This window comes from Xenopus tropicalis, chromosome 7, assembly GCF_000004195.4.
Source record: "Xenopus tropicalis strain Nigerian chromosome 7, UCB_Xtro_10.0, whole genome shotgun sequence".
In the NCBI taxonomy this organism is placed as follows: domain Eukaryota; kingdom Metazoa; phylum Chordata; class Amphibia; order Anura; family Pipidae; genus Xenopus; species Xenopus tropicalis.
Window position 1 is genome coordinate 64,837,096 of NC_030683.2, and position 18,662 is coordinate 64,855,757.

At 41.5% G+C, this 18,662-nt stretch overlaps 1 protein-coding gene across 2 annotated transcripts; it reads right to left on the minus strand.

Annotated features, from left to right (window-relative positions):
• Positions 1-285: 285 nt before the first annotated feature.
• Positions 286-18,048, minus strand: srm (spermidine synthase). 2 transcript variants are annotated; one of them, XM_002939409.5, is made up of 8 exons: positions 17,846-18,047; positions 16,585-16,705; positions 16,296-16,388; positions 13,706-13,859; positions 12,990-13,073; positions 12,765-12,910; positions 7,375-7,497; positions 286-4,958 (listed from the first exon to the last, which is right to left on the minus strand). In XM_002939409.5, exons 1-8 carry the CDS (start codon positions 18,007-18,009, stop codon positions 4,941-4,943), a joined length of 903 nt encoding a protein of 300 aa, XP_002939455.1. In that variant the 5' UTR covers positions 18,010-18,047; the 3' UTR covers positions 286-4,940. The 2 variants fall into 2 exon arrangements, with proteins under 2 accessions (XP_002939455.1, XP_012822428.1); XM_012966974.3 differs by lacking the exon at positions 16,296-16,388 and having other exon boundaries at positions 17,846-18,048.
• Positions 18,049-18,662: the final 614 nt, after the last annotated feature.

Genomic DNA, 18,662 nt, shown 5'->3' on the forward strand with positions numbered 1-18,662 from the left:
TGTAATGTATCAGCCAGTACAACTGTTTTAGGGAGAGAATTTCACAACTTCCGAATATTTAAACAGAACCTCCTTTCTTCTAATCAGAGTGGATGCCCTTGTGTCATGCCCCAGCTTCATTGCACCCCTGCCTTATGGTTAGCCCAGCTTTCCCTTGTTTCCTATATAAGTGTTCACTGAAAGCAGGTCTACAACTGTGTACCCACTGCAAAGCAGTAAGCAGCAATATTATATAATATAATATAATCCTGTCTTGTTTTTGCAAAATGACAAAGTAACCACACGTGTATTTAGACCGTTTAATAACATTGCACAAAAGTAAAAATGCTCCAAACATTCTGATGATTAAAACAAGGCAATGAAATGGCCTGGTTGTTTAAGGCTTGCTTAAAGTGATACTGACACTAAAAAACTACTATTCAAAAAGTAAATTAAAAGTCACCTATAGGGCTGTTTTTCGCTAATAGGGCTGCATTTGTACAAAATTCTTACTTAAGTTCCTAAGCCTGACTGTCCCTTTTCAACCCCTCCTAGGGTAACACAATCAGAGAGGTGATATAAAAGCATCAGGCAAATACTTTAAGGAAAAATTATAAATAACATGCAAAGACAATTTTATGATATTTGTAAAAAAAAAAAAAAAAAAAAATTCTGGTGTCAGTATCTCTTTAAATTAAACCCGATGACCTTAGATCTGAGCATTTTTTTTTTTAATTAATACATGACCGTTTCATAGTTAATAAGAGATGTATGCCTTCCCTAAGATGCATTTGCAAAGCCATTCATAAAACAGGTATCGGACCCCTTATCTGGAAACCCATTATACAGAGAGTTCCAAATTATGGAAAGGCCATCTCCCATAGACTCCATTTTAATCAAATAATTCACATTTTTAATAATGGTTTCCTTTTTCTCTGTAATAATAAAACAGTACCTTGTACTTGATTCCAACCAAGATATAATTAATCCTTACTGGAGCCAAAACAATCCTACCGGGCTTAATTAATGTTTATATATATATTTTTTTTAGCAGACTTAAGGTAGGATATCTGAATTACGTAAAGACCCCTTATCCGGAAAACCCCAGGTCCCGAGCATTATGGATAACGGGTCCCATACCTGTACTTGTCAAATAGTAACCTGAAACCATTGTTTTTCAAAGCAGTATTCATACTTCCTTTCACCAACAATATTTTCTCCTGTTAATGTATGAAATAAAAGTATTTATCTGCAGTGCAAAGAGGGATTTTTGTGTTACCTATAAAATGCTTTTCTCTCTTCATTGAAAGGGGGACACAGGCACTGAAGGATTAACACCAGCTTCCAGGAGGAAAGGAGTTAGAAGTACGAGAACTTGTCAGCCCTCCTAGGGTGGGCAGGCTGCCTCCCCCAACAGGCTACACCCACCTGTGGGGGCTGGAACTACCCAGAACATACAACAGATATTAAGATATAACGGAGACAGAACTGGAGGAACTACAAGGGACTAAGGACTTTTGAGGTGGAAGGTCAGAAGAAATGCCCCATGGGGGCAGAAGGTAAGGGAAGGCTCCCACCAGGAAGGACCAACGCGAGGCTGCCAAGGCACAAGACACGCTCGAAGAATCCATCCCCTGAAAGAGAGAGAAGGATTTTACAGGTGAGACAAAAATCCCTCTTTCATCTCAGGGAAACACAGGCACTGAAGGGACATCCAAGAGTACCCCCAAGAGAATATCAGGGTGGGAGGCAAGGTTCTTGCTGCAAAAGAAGCTGTCTGACATCTGATTGAATGGGCTGGGACAGGGCTTGCCTGTGACCTGATGGTCTTTAGTAATTGTTTTGTGTTTTGAGAGAGGCCAGGTAGAGACCCTGCTAGGGTTTCAACAGCCAGGGAGCTGTGAAAGTATCTACTCCTACCGCAGCTGGGTTGGCTCTGAGGTCCCCCAGAGGAAAAACCTGAGTCTGAAGCCCACTCCCCCTGATATAGGGTTTCTCTGCTGTGAAAATACGCTGTCCAATTGTTCACCCTAGGGATGTGGATTGCGGATATCGCAGGCACATTATCCTCTGTCCAGCAAGGATGCAAGAGGCTTCCTGCATTGCTCCCTTGCTGTGGGTGACCCAATGATGATTGACATATGCCACTGCAGTGGCATTGTTGGTTTGGAACCTGATGGGTTTTCCCTTAAGAAGAGATCTCCTTCACGGGACATAGAAAGGCTCATAGCTCTAGGACGTTTCAAGCCCAGTTGTGCGATGGGAAGGGCTTTCCCTGAGAAAGACAAGCTGGTTGCATCCACCAGGTCAACAACCTCCTTGTCCAGGAAGGGAGGGCAATCCAGATTTTGATTCTCAGGATCCCATTGGTCAAAGACTGAACACTGGAGTAGACAAGTGTGAAATTGGGCGATGAAGGCCATGTCTATCGCCGACACCTTGGATCCTAGGTATTTCATGCAGGTCCCGAGGTAAGCCTTTGGTACCTAGGCTAGAGGAATGCAGCAGAGCTGGGTGTTAAACACTGTGCATAGAAAGGTTATATCCTAAGCTGGTGTCATGCATGACTTCTTGAAGTTGATGATCCAGCTGTGGGATTGGAGGGTCTGGATCACCAGGTTGAGATTGGAAACGTTCTGGTGGGGGGAAAAAGCATTGTTGGAGTAGGTCAACTAGATAGGGAGTAATTGAGACTCCCTGTGAATGAAGGAGTGCCATGACTGGGGCCAGCACCTTGGTGAAGAGCTGTTGTAAGGCTGAAAGGTAAGGCCACAAACTGGAAAGTTACTTCCTAGGATGGCAAGTCACAAGGAAGTGATGGTGGGCCCTATGGATGGTGACATGTAGATAAGCGTCCTTGATATTGATGGAGCAAAGAAATTCCTTGTGTTCGAATACTGCAATAACTAAACGGATGGCTTCCATCCGAAAGGTGAAGCGCCTCATGCAGCAATCAAGCCTCTTGAAATCCAGAATCGGGTGGACACCTCCAACCCCCTACAGAGGCGAGTACATCATCAGGTAGTAGTAGATTTGTCTGAGTCAGGTTTTTGACCCTGTCTAACAGAGGACCAGGAAGGTCTCTCACCCTTTCACTTGAAAGAAGGGGCTTTGTCTAAAGATGACTGCTTGGTCTGCCTGGAAAAAAAAGCGAGAAAAGCTTTGGTTCGAGTTCTGAGGCTTTGACTTGTTCTGCGGTAGGAGGGGGCTCTTGTCCCAGTTGCCTGGCTGATGATCTTATCCAGCTCAGAGCCAAAAAGAACCTTTCCAGAAAAGGGCATAGAGAGCAGAGATTTTTTTTGGAGGTGAGGTCTGCAGACCAGTGTTTGTGCCAAAGAAAGTGTTGATAGAGGTGGCGGAACCCTTGCAATCATCTCAGCGAGATCAAGGGAGGCCTGACAAAGGAACTGGGAAGCCTCTTTGATTTGTTCAGCAACTTGTAGAATAGAGGCTTGGACAGAGACTGAGTTGGTCTGTCTAGACTTCATAGACATGGCTGATCCAAGTCGTGACAAAGGTAGGTCTAAGTGCAGAGCCTGAGGCAAAGAAGATGGATTTACAGAAACCTTTGGCCTCTTGTCTATGGGGTCCTTGAAGCCCATGGCATCAGGGACCAGGATGGTGGTGGACCTGGGCAGTCTCGAGATGAGAGGGGGGACCACAGTGGGAGAGAAGGACCACAGATACATGTCCACCCTGGGAAAGAGGTAGAGAAGAGAAAAGGAAGTGTTAGTCTTGCGTTCCGGGAAGGCCCATTCTTCCTTGATGACTTGAGGATGGTCAGCAGAGGGCACAGAACCAAAGCATCAACCCTCCCTTACTCCCTCCTCCCGGAGGATAGCAGCGGAACGCAGATCTGCCGAGAGGGGCTGAAGACTGGCAATTGCTGCCGGCTGCTAGCAATGGCCTGCAGTAGATCCAGGAATCCTAGAGAGAGGTAGCAAGAGGCCCCCTGATCTCCCCATTACCTAGAGGAACAGAAGCTGAACGGGGCTGGAGGCTAAATTGCAATTCCTGTCCCAGAGTTCTTGTAAAGGAAAGAAAAATACAAGTAAAATAAAAGTGAAATAAAACTCCCTTGATGGTAGTAGTGTTCTCCTCCCATTAGGACACTAAAAGAACTGGGTAGTTCCAGCCTCCACAGGGGGATGTAGCCCGTTGGGAGAGGCAGCCTGGCAAGTTCTTGCACTTTTTGTCCTTTCCTTCTGGAAGGTGGTGTTAACCCTTTAGTGCCTGTGTTCCCCTGAAATGAAAGAGAAATATGTATTATTGCCTATACATAGCAAAGTAGATTTCCTATAACAGATTGCATTGCATGTTAATAAAAAAAAAAAAGTGTATCAGAAAAGAGAGGAGACAGACAAGCTCTTAATTCTGCTTAAACTAATTTACCAATATTTTACATCCAGTAATTGCAGTTCTGGACTAATATAACACTAAAATGTCAGAAAAGGATGGAGCTTCCAAGCTCTGTACATTCATACATAAGAACTTGAATAGGAAATATAACAATCACAGCTCCATCGAAGATTACCAGCAACAGGACACAGAAGTGTGAGTGATAGAATTTAGCAGCTTAGGGGTCAGTATCCTGGGTTATCCCTGATATAGTATTAAGTATAAAAACTACATAGACATAAGATAGCTTTGTTGATAAATAAGCCAAGGTGGCTTTACATCAGTCAGTGACAAGAGGAAATGCATTGCACCACAAGAAGATCACTGCCCCCTTGCCATTATAAGCTTTAGTGATTATTTAAGTGGAAGTGGCATGCACAGATTATGTAATACATTGTACCCATAGTTTAAAACAGGAAGGCAAGAAGAAGTTTCATAACATTTTCCAGTACTGGAATAAAGTTAATAGAAATGAAGTCCAAGTTTTGCCTCCCAAGCACAGTAGATATTGTTTCATTATGTAAAAAGCATGGGTTTCCCAAAGACAACAGCTCTGCTGGGTCTCATACATCACTGAGGGCCTGAGGAAGAGAAAGAACAAAGGTGGCAGTTATTTACACAAATAGACTAGTCGATAGGTTGCAGAATAAGATGGATACAAGTGTTAGCAGATGGACATCATACTAACAAAAATGATAATTTAAAAAAATGTAATTACTCCAAAATAACTCGGCCACTGAAAGAAACCTTGGAGACAGCTAATGAAGACAAAGGCAAAATCTATTAGGTTCACTGAAACCTATGTACATTGTGACACTTTAAATCCTAATGGTTATTTTCATACTCACAAAAGGCATGGGCAAAATAGATTTTATGGCTTCCCAAAAACAACTAGACATACTGACAGACAAGAGTAATTCTGGCCTTGTGCAGGTGAAGCAAGAGTAAACTTTGCAGATCTTAGGAGCAGTAGAGCAGAACCACTGAAAAAGAGTTCTATCTCGGTTTACCCCAATGTACTCAGAGGTGCTGCTCCTCTATAACACACTATAAAACCACTTTCATGTCTCTTTACTTTCCCTCTCTGCACATTTTCCTTTCACCTTTATCCTTCCCTTATTATAATTTGTATGTGTCTCTCTGGTTAACCTCTCTGCTGCTGTAGCTCAATAAGGTTTGTGCCAAACTTGGTTCTCTGGTTCATATCCCAGTACTGCCTTACACATGTCAATTAAAGGACATGTAAACCCCACACACAAAAATTTAATCAGTGAACAGCCTCTTTGAAATCTTTCAATACCTGCCACACTGGTTGTCCAGAGGTTAATAGTAAGCCTGCAACATCCCCTTAATCACTTAGATTTGCTTCTCCTCCTGTAACCCACTCGGCTCCCTCCCTCAGGAATTTGCTTTGGCTGTTGGCTTGTGGGCATGCTCAGTTGTTCTAAGCTCAGATTACTAAACACACCCTCCAGTCTAGCAGCCAGTGAAGAGATGGAATTGCTGGTTCCCATAGAAACTCAGCTCTAGCTGTCTGCTTCAATTTTTTTCTCCCAACCAACTCTCCTGAGCTCAGCTCAAACAAAGCAGAACCTTTATCAGACAGTTCTGCATGTGTGAGCCTGTATTCTTGATGAAATGTATACTGAATAAGGGTCTGTGTGTGTGTATGCTGTTTGCAGATTTAAATGTAACTGATTATGTATCAGAGGAAAAATGGCCACCAGGTAAAAGCTGCTATTTGCTGTAGAAAAATGTGATGGTGCTGGCAAGTGGAGGGGATATATGCAGTACAAATAATGCCATTTGGGTGGGGGAGGCGTGCCCAACTGATATACATTGTAGGCTTTACATGTCCTTTAAACCATTTTACACTTGTTAAGAAACGTGGGTGGTAAGGGATCCAGGATTGTTCCAGTTGCCATTTTGGAGTCAAGTAAGATTTTTATTCCAATCAGAGGCAGACAGAGAAACTTCAGATTGGCATTTTTCACCTACATCACAACAAAGTAGGATTTACTTGGACAAAAGGCTGATAAACATGTACTGATTAAACCTTATTTACTATGAATCCCTGAGTGGATTTGAAAAATAAAGAATTATAAATTATTATTTGATTGATGGGAAGATACAGAGTAATTATGAGTAATGGAGGTTCAAAATATTTAGCAAAATTAAAGGTGGACTGAAAATGGTACATTAGCAGTTTAGAAAAAGGGCATCTCTAACAGTATGTTTGTAAGGCTTATCCTGCTGTTTAAGATAAACCAACTCAATGAACAGTCACTGGTACGGACACCTATCTTAGCCTTCAGTTTTTAGAATGTTACAGCGCTGCTTATTTTATACTTTACTCTAAATAACCTTTGTATGCTCTGCTGAAATACAGAAAGCTGTCAAGTCTTATCTAGTTTTGAACCAGTCCAAACTGAAGTGTAGTGTAGAAGCAAGCTATACTTACGCTAAGATACACCCTCAAACATTTAATAACTGCATTTAATCCTAACCATTCTTACATTAATTTTATTTGAGCCAAACCACAAAGCCTGTCTCATAATAAGTTGATATAAATCAATTAGTATAAGGCCAATGATAGTTTTTTCAGAAAACTGAATAAAATCGGGACTCGACCCATGCAAAAAGGTGTGCTGGTGTGGCCGGCTATAGATGAAATATTTTATTTCAAATGAATGAGAGCTTACATTTCTATGATACTAGTACATGTTACTAGTACAGGAGAGCTCATACATTAGAAAAATGCTTTGCTCGCTCGTTCTAAATATGCTATGAAAAAACAGGAGAATTTATGAGATAGGCCTGCTCAGATTTAGGCATATCAATAAAATGTGATCCCAGGATAGGTTCCCTAGATTTTGCCCACATGCTGGCTATTTAGAAAAATTATAATAGTGAACTAATTCAAGAATTTTAATCACTGCAGCCGACCCCTTGAAGACTGGTGAATAGCAAAACAACCCTTAAAAGGGAAAATCTTACTTTTCTTGTAAACTCTGGAAGAACAAATGCTGCCTGGTGAATCCTGGAGTTATAATATCGGAGGTTCATTTTGTCCACCTGCTCTTGTGAAAGCTGCTGCACAGGTTCCTTAAAATTTGTACTCTAAAAACAATGTAAGACAAAGTGAAAAGACATTAAGTACAGGGAAATTTGACTCTTGAGGAATAATTAATTAATTCCTTGTAAAAAAAAAAAAAATACACAGTCCCTATTGTAAAATAAAAAGGATATTTTTAAGCTACCAAGGAGTTCTGTGACTATTTTCACTAAGCAAAACAGATAGTACAGAACATGCAGAAATCAGAAAAAATGTAGCATTCCTTGTCCAAGGCAACAAAATGAATCTGCAAAAATACCAATATAAAATAAGTAGTATATGTATACAAATATTTGTCCCTAGTATTTTCTGTTTTAATAAATGTGTATTAAATATCCACAGGTCTGTATATTTGTCACAGTGATTAAACTTACACGCAAATATTGCAGGTATGAACACAAACAATATGGGTAAAGCCCTAGAAAACCCTGGACAACCATAAATTTGACTGTTACACATGGTATACAAAATCATTATTAAAAAGGGAACCTATCATGAATTGGAATCTGCTAAACTTGGCTCAGTACTGACAGGCAACTTGTGTACTGAGCAGAGAGGAGTGGGAATTGTCCAACCATTATTGACTGACATCTAAAGTTCAACCCCACCTGCCCCTCTTTCCTATCTGGTATAAAACCTGGAAGAGACTTTGAAGAAGGTCTAAAAATTCAACCCAATTTACCCTTAGGCTAATGCCACACGAGGCGTAGGGCTTAAATTTTCGGCAAGCAGATAAACGCTTGCCGAAAATTCAGCCCTACGCCTCCTACTTGTGCCTGCACCCGAATGAATGGGATACGCTCGGGTGCAGGCACATGTAGCCGATATACGCATGAAAACGCGAGACTTTGCATTCTCTCGCGTTTTCATGCGTATATCGGCTACATGTGCCTGCACCCGAGCGTATCCCATTCATTCGGGTGCAGGCACAAGTAGGAGGCACAGGGCTGAATTTTCGGCAAGCGTTTATCCGCTTGCCGAAAATTTCAGCCCTACGCCTCGTGTGGCATTAGCCTTACATTGTCTGACACTTTCCCTCTCACTCACCTGAGCAGCAATCAAGTTATTTAGCACAGATGTCCAGCAATTTGCCTCTGAGGCAAATTAGAGAGGTTTCAGATGGGGTTTTTTTGCCTTCCTCTGGATCAACTAGAAGTTAGGCATTATACTTGAACGTGATGGACATACGTCTTTTTTCAACCTAACTTACTATGTTACTAAGTGAGCTGGAAGATGCTGGGAGTTGTAGTGAAACAATAACTTTAGGGTATTTTATTCCTATAAAACTACAATTTAGCTTTTGTAGAACCTATAAATAAATGTTGTAGAAACAATAACGTGTGCTACTGTCTGTGCAATAAAACTGTAGTCACTCTTTATAAGTATGCAAGCTAATCAATAGGATATTTATGGCCGTTTCTTAAGAATATATGAATATATAGCTATATATAGAATATATGGCTATAACAGAGTAAGTGGTACAGACCAGGTGGGCCCGATTAGACTCAGCTGGCTAATCAAGACACCTGAAAGCCTGGCTAGTCAGTCTCTAACTAGAGCTCTAACAGAGAGACAGAGGTGTCTTTAAATCCAACATGCAGGATTCAGTTTGCCTGTACACACAGTTACCTGTGCAGAAGTCTGTAATATTACTTCAATTGATATGCAATGTCACTGGAGGGAGTCTCTTTATATACTCTTTTGTTATACCTGTATCTGGCTATTGAATTAAGATTTGTATCTGCATGTGTAAATTGCAGGAGGGTGACTGGCAGCTGATCTAAGCCTGCTGGTGAGTAGCACAAACCCAAATGCAAAAGAGCCTGAAGTGCCATGTATATTTGAATATAAAACAATCAGCTGTTCTTCTGTTATATGTACAAATCAGCACCCAGCCCAGCCCAGCCCGGCTCCATTTCTTTACTCTTTCTTTACAAATGTTTGCTGTTGAAGGGTGTGGCCTAACAACACGCCACAGCAAATCAGCTTACATTTTATAAGTTAATTAAAATTCACATAACCACTCCATTAATATTAAAGTTAAGAAACATGTAGGGTGAAACATGAACCTTGTAGCTTTATTAAGGCAGATTTTGCTCAGGCGCCTTCTATGGCGCCCGATCAAAATCTTTTGACCTGGCCGATCGGCGAGTCGTCCGATAACAGCAGCCTCCTGCTATACCGGTCGACTCGCCGACTTGCCATACACGCACCGAATATCGTACGAAACGAGGGGATTACATGTTTAATCAATACAGGAGGGATTACAGCCTGAATCTGAGGTGATAACCATGCAGGGGGCCAGTTAATCTCAGTATTGATACCGCCAGTTGGACAGCACTGCTCTAACTCATACCTAATATTACTATTTACAGTAACGGCATCAGAAAACAGCTTCCAAAGAAGGAGGTCCTGAGTCCCAGAGACTTCAGAGAGAAAGGGAGTTAACAGTAACACAAAGAACCTTTTTCTCTGGCTGGTCTGTGGGACAAAGGAACCATGGGGACACACCAACACTCCAACACTGTCCCCCGATAATTTAGGAGGTAGGAAGAAAGGCCAGCATTAAACCACTGTCACATGAAGCATTTTTCTCCAGAAGTGGGCGTCATCTGCCACAAAGACCTCAAATTTGTAGAATTTTGTAAAAAAGAGTAGAGAGATGAGCAAGTAGCAGCCTTGCACAATTGCACACAGAGGCATGGTACCCCTTGAAGGAGGTACTGACTCCTCTAGTTGACTGCGCCTAAACACAAAGAGGGGGAGACTTACCCGTGGCTGCATATGCCCTGCAGATAGTTTCCTTAATCCAGTTGGAGATTGTAATCTTGAAGGAACAAGAGCCCTTTAGGGGGGCCTGTTGGCAGAATGAACAGAAATGTTGAATTTCAAGGCGCGTACCAGAGGTTGGAATGGCGATATCCTGGCTGATGTGAAATTCTGACACCACCTTCGGAAGGAAAGAAGGTACGGTATGCAGCACTGTCTTGTCCGTGTAGAAAAATCAAGAAGGGATCTTGGCAGGAGATAGCACTCAGATACCCTTCAGGCGGAGGCAATCGTGAGCAAGAACACAGTCTTTCAAGAAAGCAGGAGCAGTGGAACAGTAGCCAAGGGCTCGAAGGGAGCCTCCTGCAAGACCTCAAGTACTAGGTTAAGATCCCAGGGAGGCAGGGGTGCATGATGTTGGTTACCCCTTGAAGAAACGTGCAGACATCCTGAAGTTTTGCAACCTTCATTTGGAAGAGGAGTGCCGAAACTTGTCACTTGAGGGAAGCAAGAGAAAACCCTTTATTGAGGCCCCATTGTAGGAAGTCCAGAACGGCTGCTAATTAGCGGTCCTGTTCATGGCAACGCACCAGTTTCACATTGAGTTTTTAAGCCACAATCATGGTCTGGATAACCCTTGCGGAAAACCCTTTTCTACTGAGAACTAGGGACTCATCAGCCATGCAGTTAAATGTAGCACGCTGGATTGGGATGTTCCTCATGTTCACCAGATCTGAAAACCAGGCTCTTCTAGGCCAGTGCAGAGGTATGAGGATCACAGTGCACCGTTCCCATCTGATCTTCTTGATGACTCTGTGGAGTAACGGAAGTGGAGGGAACACATATGAAAGGGGAAAATCCCACGGTGTTGTTGTGGCATCTGCTGCCAGGACCAAGAGGTCCTTGCAATAGGCTATGAAGTGGGACACCTAGTGATTTTGTCTGGACGCCATGAGTTTGTTATGGATGGACCTGTAAAGCAAGGGTTAACCCGAAGACCTGTTATAAGTGGATTTGTACAGCAAGGGTTACCTTTTACCCCTGCACATCATGAGTCCCAAGCCAGACTTGGATTCCTTACAATTGAGTGCTATTCTAATATCTACTGGGAGCTGCTATCTTGCTACCTTCCCATTGTTCTGCTGTATTCGGACTATCTTTTGTTTAGAATCCACATGCTGTGTCAATGAACTTTTCTTCCACCTCCAAAGATCTTCAGCCTTTTTTGAATTTCCAGTACAAGGTCTTGCTGTGGTTAACCCCACCTCTAAACAATGTTCTGAAAGACCTCTTGATTTAGAGACCACTCTCCTGGATCGAGCAATTGTCTAGCCCCAGTATGTATACCACTGACAGGACGACTTTTGGGTTTTGTCCCAAGTCATGATCGGCTTGCTTCCGTCAGAGTTACGTGGCTCCTGGTGCCTCCATGATGGTTCAGGTAAGCAACTGTGGTGGCGTTGTCCAATTGGACTTTTTAGCCTGCTCTGTGAGTTGACATTGCCAGTGGGGAAAAGCCATGTGGACTGCCCGGATTTCCAGTATATTCATTGGGAGACAGGCTTTAGACCACAGACCTGGGCTGTCCAATTCCCCAGAACCAAACCTGAGCTAGGGAAGGTGACTTAGAGGACTAGTTAGTGAAGGAGGAGCACAAGGGGTCCTTGCTGCCTGAGGGCAGGTGCTTGTAGCATTTGGCACAAGCTAAGTATTTAACTTTGGACTGGTGTTGCGCAGTCCTGGAGGAAGGCCCTTTTGAATTTCCCTCAGCCATATTAATATAATCAGATCTGCCAGTTACCTCCCTTAATGCTGCAGCTTATTGTTAGTGCTGTCCCCCTTAAGAAAGATCAGGATAGAGAGCAGTGATTAGGCGCATAGTGCAGGAAAAAAGGAACTGCAACTGATTGTGTGCCTGTGGTTGATTTCCAGATGGTGCGTGAATCATGCGATGGGCGCAAACAGTGTAGCTGATGCACCTTACCCGCCTTGTGAATGCAAGTTCTTCCATCTTGAGTATGTGCTCTCCTGGCCCTGGATGCGCATGGCAGTGCAAGGAGGGAAAATTCACTAGGGGGGGTTCAAGCATCAGGGATCAACTGGCAGGTTAGCTCTGGGACAGCCCCTGGTGCCAGTACAAAACTGGCCACAGAAATCTCTGCGTAAAGGTGGTGAGGTCTTGTACCCTGAGGACACTGAAAAACTGAGCATCTAAGGCACAATGCTGAGGGTATAGCATCAGAGGGAGGAGCCTTCTAGTGGTGGATGCTATAACCATGGTTCTGGTGTCCCACAAACCAGCCAGAGAAAAACTAAATTATATGAATACACAATATTATATAATATTATTCCATTAATAAACTCAAAGGGTGATTCTGGTTTTCTACTGTGTTATTAAGAAATACAGACTATAAGACATTAGTTGGTTGGAAAGATCATACCCTATTTGATTGCGGACAGATGTTAAATAATTTCATAATGCCTGGACTAGCATAGTACTTACAGGGTCCTTACTGCAGAGCATAAATCCAATCTGTCCACTGGGATAGGTTGGGATGGTGCAGTATGCATATTCCACCACAGGAAAGAGAGTCTTACAGAACTGATGCATCTCCTTAATGAGGTCAAGGTGAAGCCATTGACACTCACCTAAAAGAATAAGGCAAACATAAGACTAAGAAAGGGAGCATTAACAATATCCCTTTAGAGTATAATACAGTTTTCTTACCTTGACAGCAGAGGATTCCACCTTCTCTGAGTGCAGTCTTCATTAGCTGATAATAAGATTCTTTAAAGAGACTTTCAGCAGGACCTGTCAGGAAAAACAACTAATTATTTAAATCATGAACTATAATAGCACTATTTGGCAATGTTTTATCATCATTTTTTTGTGATCAGTATTCCAAACATATTTCCTCAACACATTAACTGTATTCCGCTGCAAAGTTAAAAATAAATGACTGGAATAAAGTGAATAGCTCTGTGTATGTCAGATAATATAAAAGCAGAAAACATAAATTTTTAGCTCACTTTAAAATGTTTCCATTTTATCATTTTATATTCCTTTTTTGAAACATAAAAAAACTGAAAAGCAAAGACTGCTAAAAGGAGATTAATGGGCAGATTTATCAAAATGTGAGTTTAGAGCTTAATACATGAAAACTCACCCACATTCTATTCATTCCTATGGAATTTTGAGAAGTATATTTATCAATAGATGAAATTTAGAACTCACCATCTGATAAATACGCTTCTTAAAAAAACCCATAGGAATGAACAGAACGTGGATGAGTTTTTATGCATTAGGCTCTAAACTCATTTTGATAACCCCTTAACTATTTGACGTGTAAAAGTAGACAAGACAGAAGTGATGGAAGGAGGTAGACACTAATTTTTACAAATAAAGCTTTTTGTTTTGTGGCAATCTATGTCATTGCTTCTTACCTACGGGATCTGAAGAGTCGGTGATGATTACATCAAACGCATCTTGGTTCTGTTTCATGAACTGAAAGCCATCTCCAACATGAAGGGTTAACTTTGGACTAGAATACCCAATAGCCATTCCAGGAAGGTACTTCTTGGAGACATTGATCACTTCCTAAAAAGAAAAATTGGCCCTGTAGATATTTCGCAGATTATTTACTAGACACACGTGGCGCTAAATGTTAGCACCAGGTCAATTTTATGAGCCATGTCCCCATCAGGGGCACAAAAAGTAATTGCCAGGCCCTCCTGCTAAAAAAAAAAAACCAAAAAAACAAAACAAAACTTTGGAGGGACTTGGTGTACAAGGACTCCTTCCCAGCCCCCTGCCTGTGTCCTGTGTCCCATCTGCTGGTAAGAGAGCAACTGGGGAGCAGGGTTTTTTTTCTTCTCTTTACAACTACAGGAGAAGCAGACTCCGTGTTTCCTGTCCTCCATGCCCCCCTGCGACTATGGGGTCTGCCTGCTCTATAGTTACACCAGTGGGCCACATAATGAATAACACAATAATTTCTTAGCCACTACATATACACAAAAAAAACCCCAGTATATTTGTCATTTTGAGTTGTTTGTCATTGAGTTGTAGTATAGGAAAATAGGAAAATAAACCCACTTCCCACCATCCTTTTGACAGGAGCTCATTCATTTGGGCTTTTAAATTAGATGCATAAACACTGTCTGAACTTAGATAAATATAAAATGTACTTGTTTTTCGCCAGATGATACCTGCTTCCACACATTAAAGGTAACCATGATAGTCTGCTGGGACCAATTCCCCACCCCCTTAGGCTCACAGTGTAATGCAACCCCATCTCTCACCTTGTTCCACTGTAAAGTGATGGATTCTTGAACATAAAGCCCCTGTGCTTTGCAAAGAATCTGTGCACCACCCCCAATGGAAAGCAGAGGAACTTCAATTCCCAAAACATCATTTCAATACATCATTTTTAACTTCTGCCAGGTGATTCCTGTAATGTCCTATAAAAGCACAATCATTTGGGAGTTGAAATCCTCTCGCTTGTTCACCTGATATCCCCACCTACGGGTGGGCGATATCGGGGAGTGTGTAGGTAAAAAAAATAATTTATATTGGCGTCAATGGGGCAGTCGATTAGGGGACCGCATCAATGAGCCGATGTGGTCCCCGATCCGACTGAATTTTCTAACCTGGCCGATCGATATCTGCCCAATTTTAGGCCAGATATCGGTCGGGCAGGCCCCTCGTTTCTGCCCCTACATGGGCAGAGGGTCCAAGGGGCCAATATCGGCAGCAACCAAAATTTTTGACCAGATTTTGAGTCAAATCTGTACTAAGTACTAAGGGCCGCCCCTCACACACACAAAGGGCACACATTCACGTTAGGTCACATCAGCCAATTAATGCGCAAAGCTCTGTCTCTTATTCTCACACTTTTTTCTTTTATGGTCAGAGCTGCATTATTTCTGGTCAGGGATCTCTGGGAGAGCGCAGACCATCATAAAATGGTGGCTCAAGGTGGAAGATGTAAAAGAGCAATATCTACATTATATTATATATATTATCAATTAGGTCTTAAGGTATTCTTTAATTGGTAATTTATAGACAACATCTGTTGGTTTGGTTAATTTGTGTGTTTGCTTCAGAAACTCTACTTTAAAACATAAATAAACTTCCATAGAGACAGCCATTCAAGTTGGAATAAAGGAGAAAGGCACATGTTACAGAACAGATAAATTTAGTAGAATCCCATTCCAATCTTCAGAGTGTACCTGTCATCTGCCACGTAACCTGTTCCTTTCTCCTTTTTTAGTTTTGAATGGTTGCGCCCATGGCTATACAACAGCTTATTTATATTAACTACATTAGTTTTTCTAAAGTTAAAACACAAAACTACCATTGTGGGCAGTTTATTATATTTTAAATACTTTAAAGAACATGTAAACATCAAACAGCCCCTTTTAAATCTTTAAATACCTGCCACTCCTGTTCAAAGGTTAATAGTAAGGCTTTACTATTTAGGTTTACATTTAAAACACTTTAATTTCATGGTGTTACTGCTCCTTTAATAAATGTCATTGTTTTTTCACAACACGTGAATGCTGAACGGTCTGTACAAATGCAATGACCTACTAACACTCCCCCTCATTATCACTGTTTTGTGATCAGAAGTTCAATCCGTGCACTGGTAATCTAATTATTTGCCTCACAAGAATCAAACAAAGGGGGGTAGACTCGGGGCGCCCTGTTCTCAAATCCGGCCCTGATCAAACATGTAATAGCTTCAATTTCTCTATTTGGTGAGCATTGGTATTACCTTATATAATGAGAAAATATAGAAAATAAGAAAATATAGAAAATAAAGAAAAGTATAAGCCTTTTAAGAAATGTATGCAATTGGTAGATTATTATTTTGTGCACACCAAAATTAATTGTGCGCTCTGGCCTCAAAACGCGTGTGCACACACACAACTTAGAGAGACCGGGAGGCTGTGCACTGATCTTCAACAGGTGCAAGACTACACTTCACAGTGGAACTGGTGGTTATCTGGTTTCACTTATATTTTTGCTTACCTCATCTATTTCACACTGCACCACAGACTCCACAGATGGGTGTTTAACAACCTCTCTCAAAACACCACCATCACCACCCCCAATAATTAGCACCTAAACACAGAAAATGAATATACAGGTGAATAAAAATATTATATATATGCATTTTCATAAAAACTCACTCTCGTTATCATTTATAATTGCCCTCAAGAAAGTGTTTTTTGATATAAGCTTAAACTCTTACCCTATATTGAAAGCTATGTATCTGCATTTTAATGAAACCAAAAAATATTGTTCTAAATTGACTCACCTTCCGTGGGTTTGGGTGGCTGTAGAGGGGAAGATTTGCGATCATTTCCTGGTAGGAAAATTCATCTCGCTCTGTGCATTGGATGAGCCCATCCAGAACGAGAACATTTCCATATGTCTTGCTGTAAAGGAACATTGTGGTATAGTTACGATAATGATATGTTTAATGGCCACAAATAAATTGCCACTAGGTTAGTAATAGCAACATCTGAAAAGGAAGCTAGATATATTTAAATATGCATGTGTTATTTTCTGTGCAAGCTCTTCAATTAAATATTCTTGTTTTGAAATGGTTTTCTTTTGTGTAATGTTCATTATCATCTGGATTACATTTAAAATTTGATACAGTAACAAACAGATACTGTGTAGTTTGCAAGGCATAATTGATGTATTGCACAGATTATAATAGTAGAGCGCACATCCCTCACATGATGTGCTTAGGCTTAAAGACTTGCTATGCAAGACCAAAAGTGCTCTTAAGCTTTAGAGATCCAGTTGGGCTAATTGCAGGAGGTGGGGTAAAGCGCCTCCCCCCCGGAATGTCCAACCTTTGGTCAGGGCCCACCTTAAATGTCCAACATTAGATATTAGCAAAACACTGGGTTATAAGTCATTCATTCATTCATTTATAGATTCAAGAATATTTTGGACAGCATATACATATTTACCCAAAAGCTCACCATAGTCTCCCTAACTGACCAACTGTGACCCTAACTAACATAACTAACACAAACTGGGTAATATTAACCAAGAAAAGAGGTAACATTATTTCTTATTGCTTTGGGCAAGACCTTAGAATTTAAGTTATAGGATGCAATTATAATAACAGGGGTCATATTTCTACACAAGCACAAAAATACCTGACAAATGTATGCCTACACAGTACTCAAACATCTAACTCATTTTAGCAACATTTCCCAGGAATTCCTACATGATACCCACTGAAAAATATATTTCTATCCAAAAACAGATTACCCAGGACACATCTACAAAGGCAGAGGGTTAGCTGGAGGTATTCAAAGGAATTCATTTAAATCAATGAAACGAACTCAGATCTGCTAATGGCATAATTCAGAAATGTCTCAGTTTTGTTTATACTGAATAGTAAGTACCCAGCCATAGGGCACAGCAGCTCTGACTGCTACATACCAATAATAGCATATAAGGTTGCTTACACGTGTCATACAAAGAAACCCAACCAGCTTGATTCTGGCACTGACTGGAGATTCAAAATGCATACACACAATATGATTTGAATTCACCTTCTAAAGACTAGGATCTCCTGAAACGAGGACTGTTTATGATAAAGCACCTCTTCCACTTCGAGTGACATGGCCTGACCGGGCCACAAACTGCAGGTCTCCCGGAACCAGCCATCCTGGACCGGCTTCTCCATATTGGCCCCACGACAAAATGCACGGAGCATACAAACCTACTGCTGGCAACGTAAGCACGGATTGAGCAAGCAGCCACCAATAAGAGGACGAACAGGGCGTGTCCTTGCATACAAGCTAGCTTGGCCCGCCACGTATTGTCAGGGAGAGAGGGATTCGAACACGTGAAGTGGATAACAGAAGCAGCCATATTCAACATGACACTGAGGGTCACTTAGCTTTCCAGTCTGCATGAGCATCAACCTAAATACTAAGATTAAAACAGTTTAGTATAAGATCCTGGCCCTCATTATCGTTACTCACAGTGTATCTTTGGTGCAACTCAGTCATTTTCTATTGAAGTGTTTGATAACACAGGGTTGGGGTAGAGAACACGCTAATGTGGAGAGAGAAAGGGAACAAAGAGAAGAGGATAAAGTGAGTAGGAAACGGCAGGTGAAAATGGAGATTTATTCATAATGATGTGGCCTAATCTGCTCCCTGTAATTTGTACCCAAATTAACGTAGACTCACCACTGAAAATGCCTAAAATGCACCTCACATGGGCAGTGTTCTATATAGACCCGGGGTTGTGAGGGGCTCAGCCAAAGCGCTGTGTCTGCACATCTGCCTTCCTCACAGGATACTCAGCCAAATAATTATTTGAAACTAGGTAAACTGCTGCATGCTATGGATTTCTTGTCCT

Bases quoted from the DNA above. Each gene is read 5' to 3' on its own strand.
- srm (XM_002939409.5), bottom strand. From the start codon at position 18,009: ATGCTCCGTGCATTTTGTCGTGGGGCCAATATGGAGAAGCCGGTCCAG. The intron at 13,860-16,295 runs GTAAGCAAAAAT...TTTTCTTTTTAG, and splicing joins TGCAGTGTGAAATAGATGAG to GAAGTGATCAATGTCTCCAA. The intron at 12,911-12,989 runs GTAAGAAAACTG...TTATTCTTTTAG, and splicing joins TGGAATCCTCTGCTGTCAAG to GTGAGTGTCAATGGCTTCAC.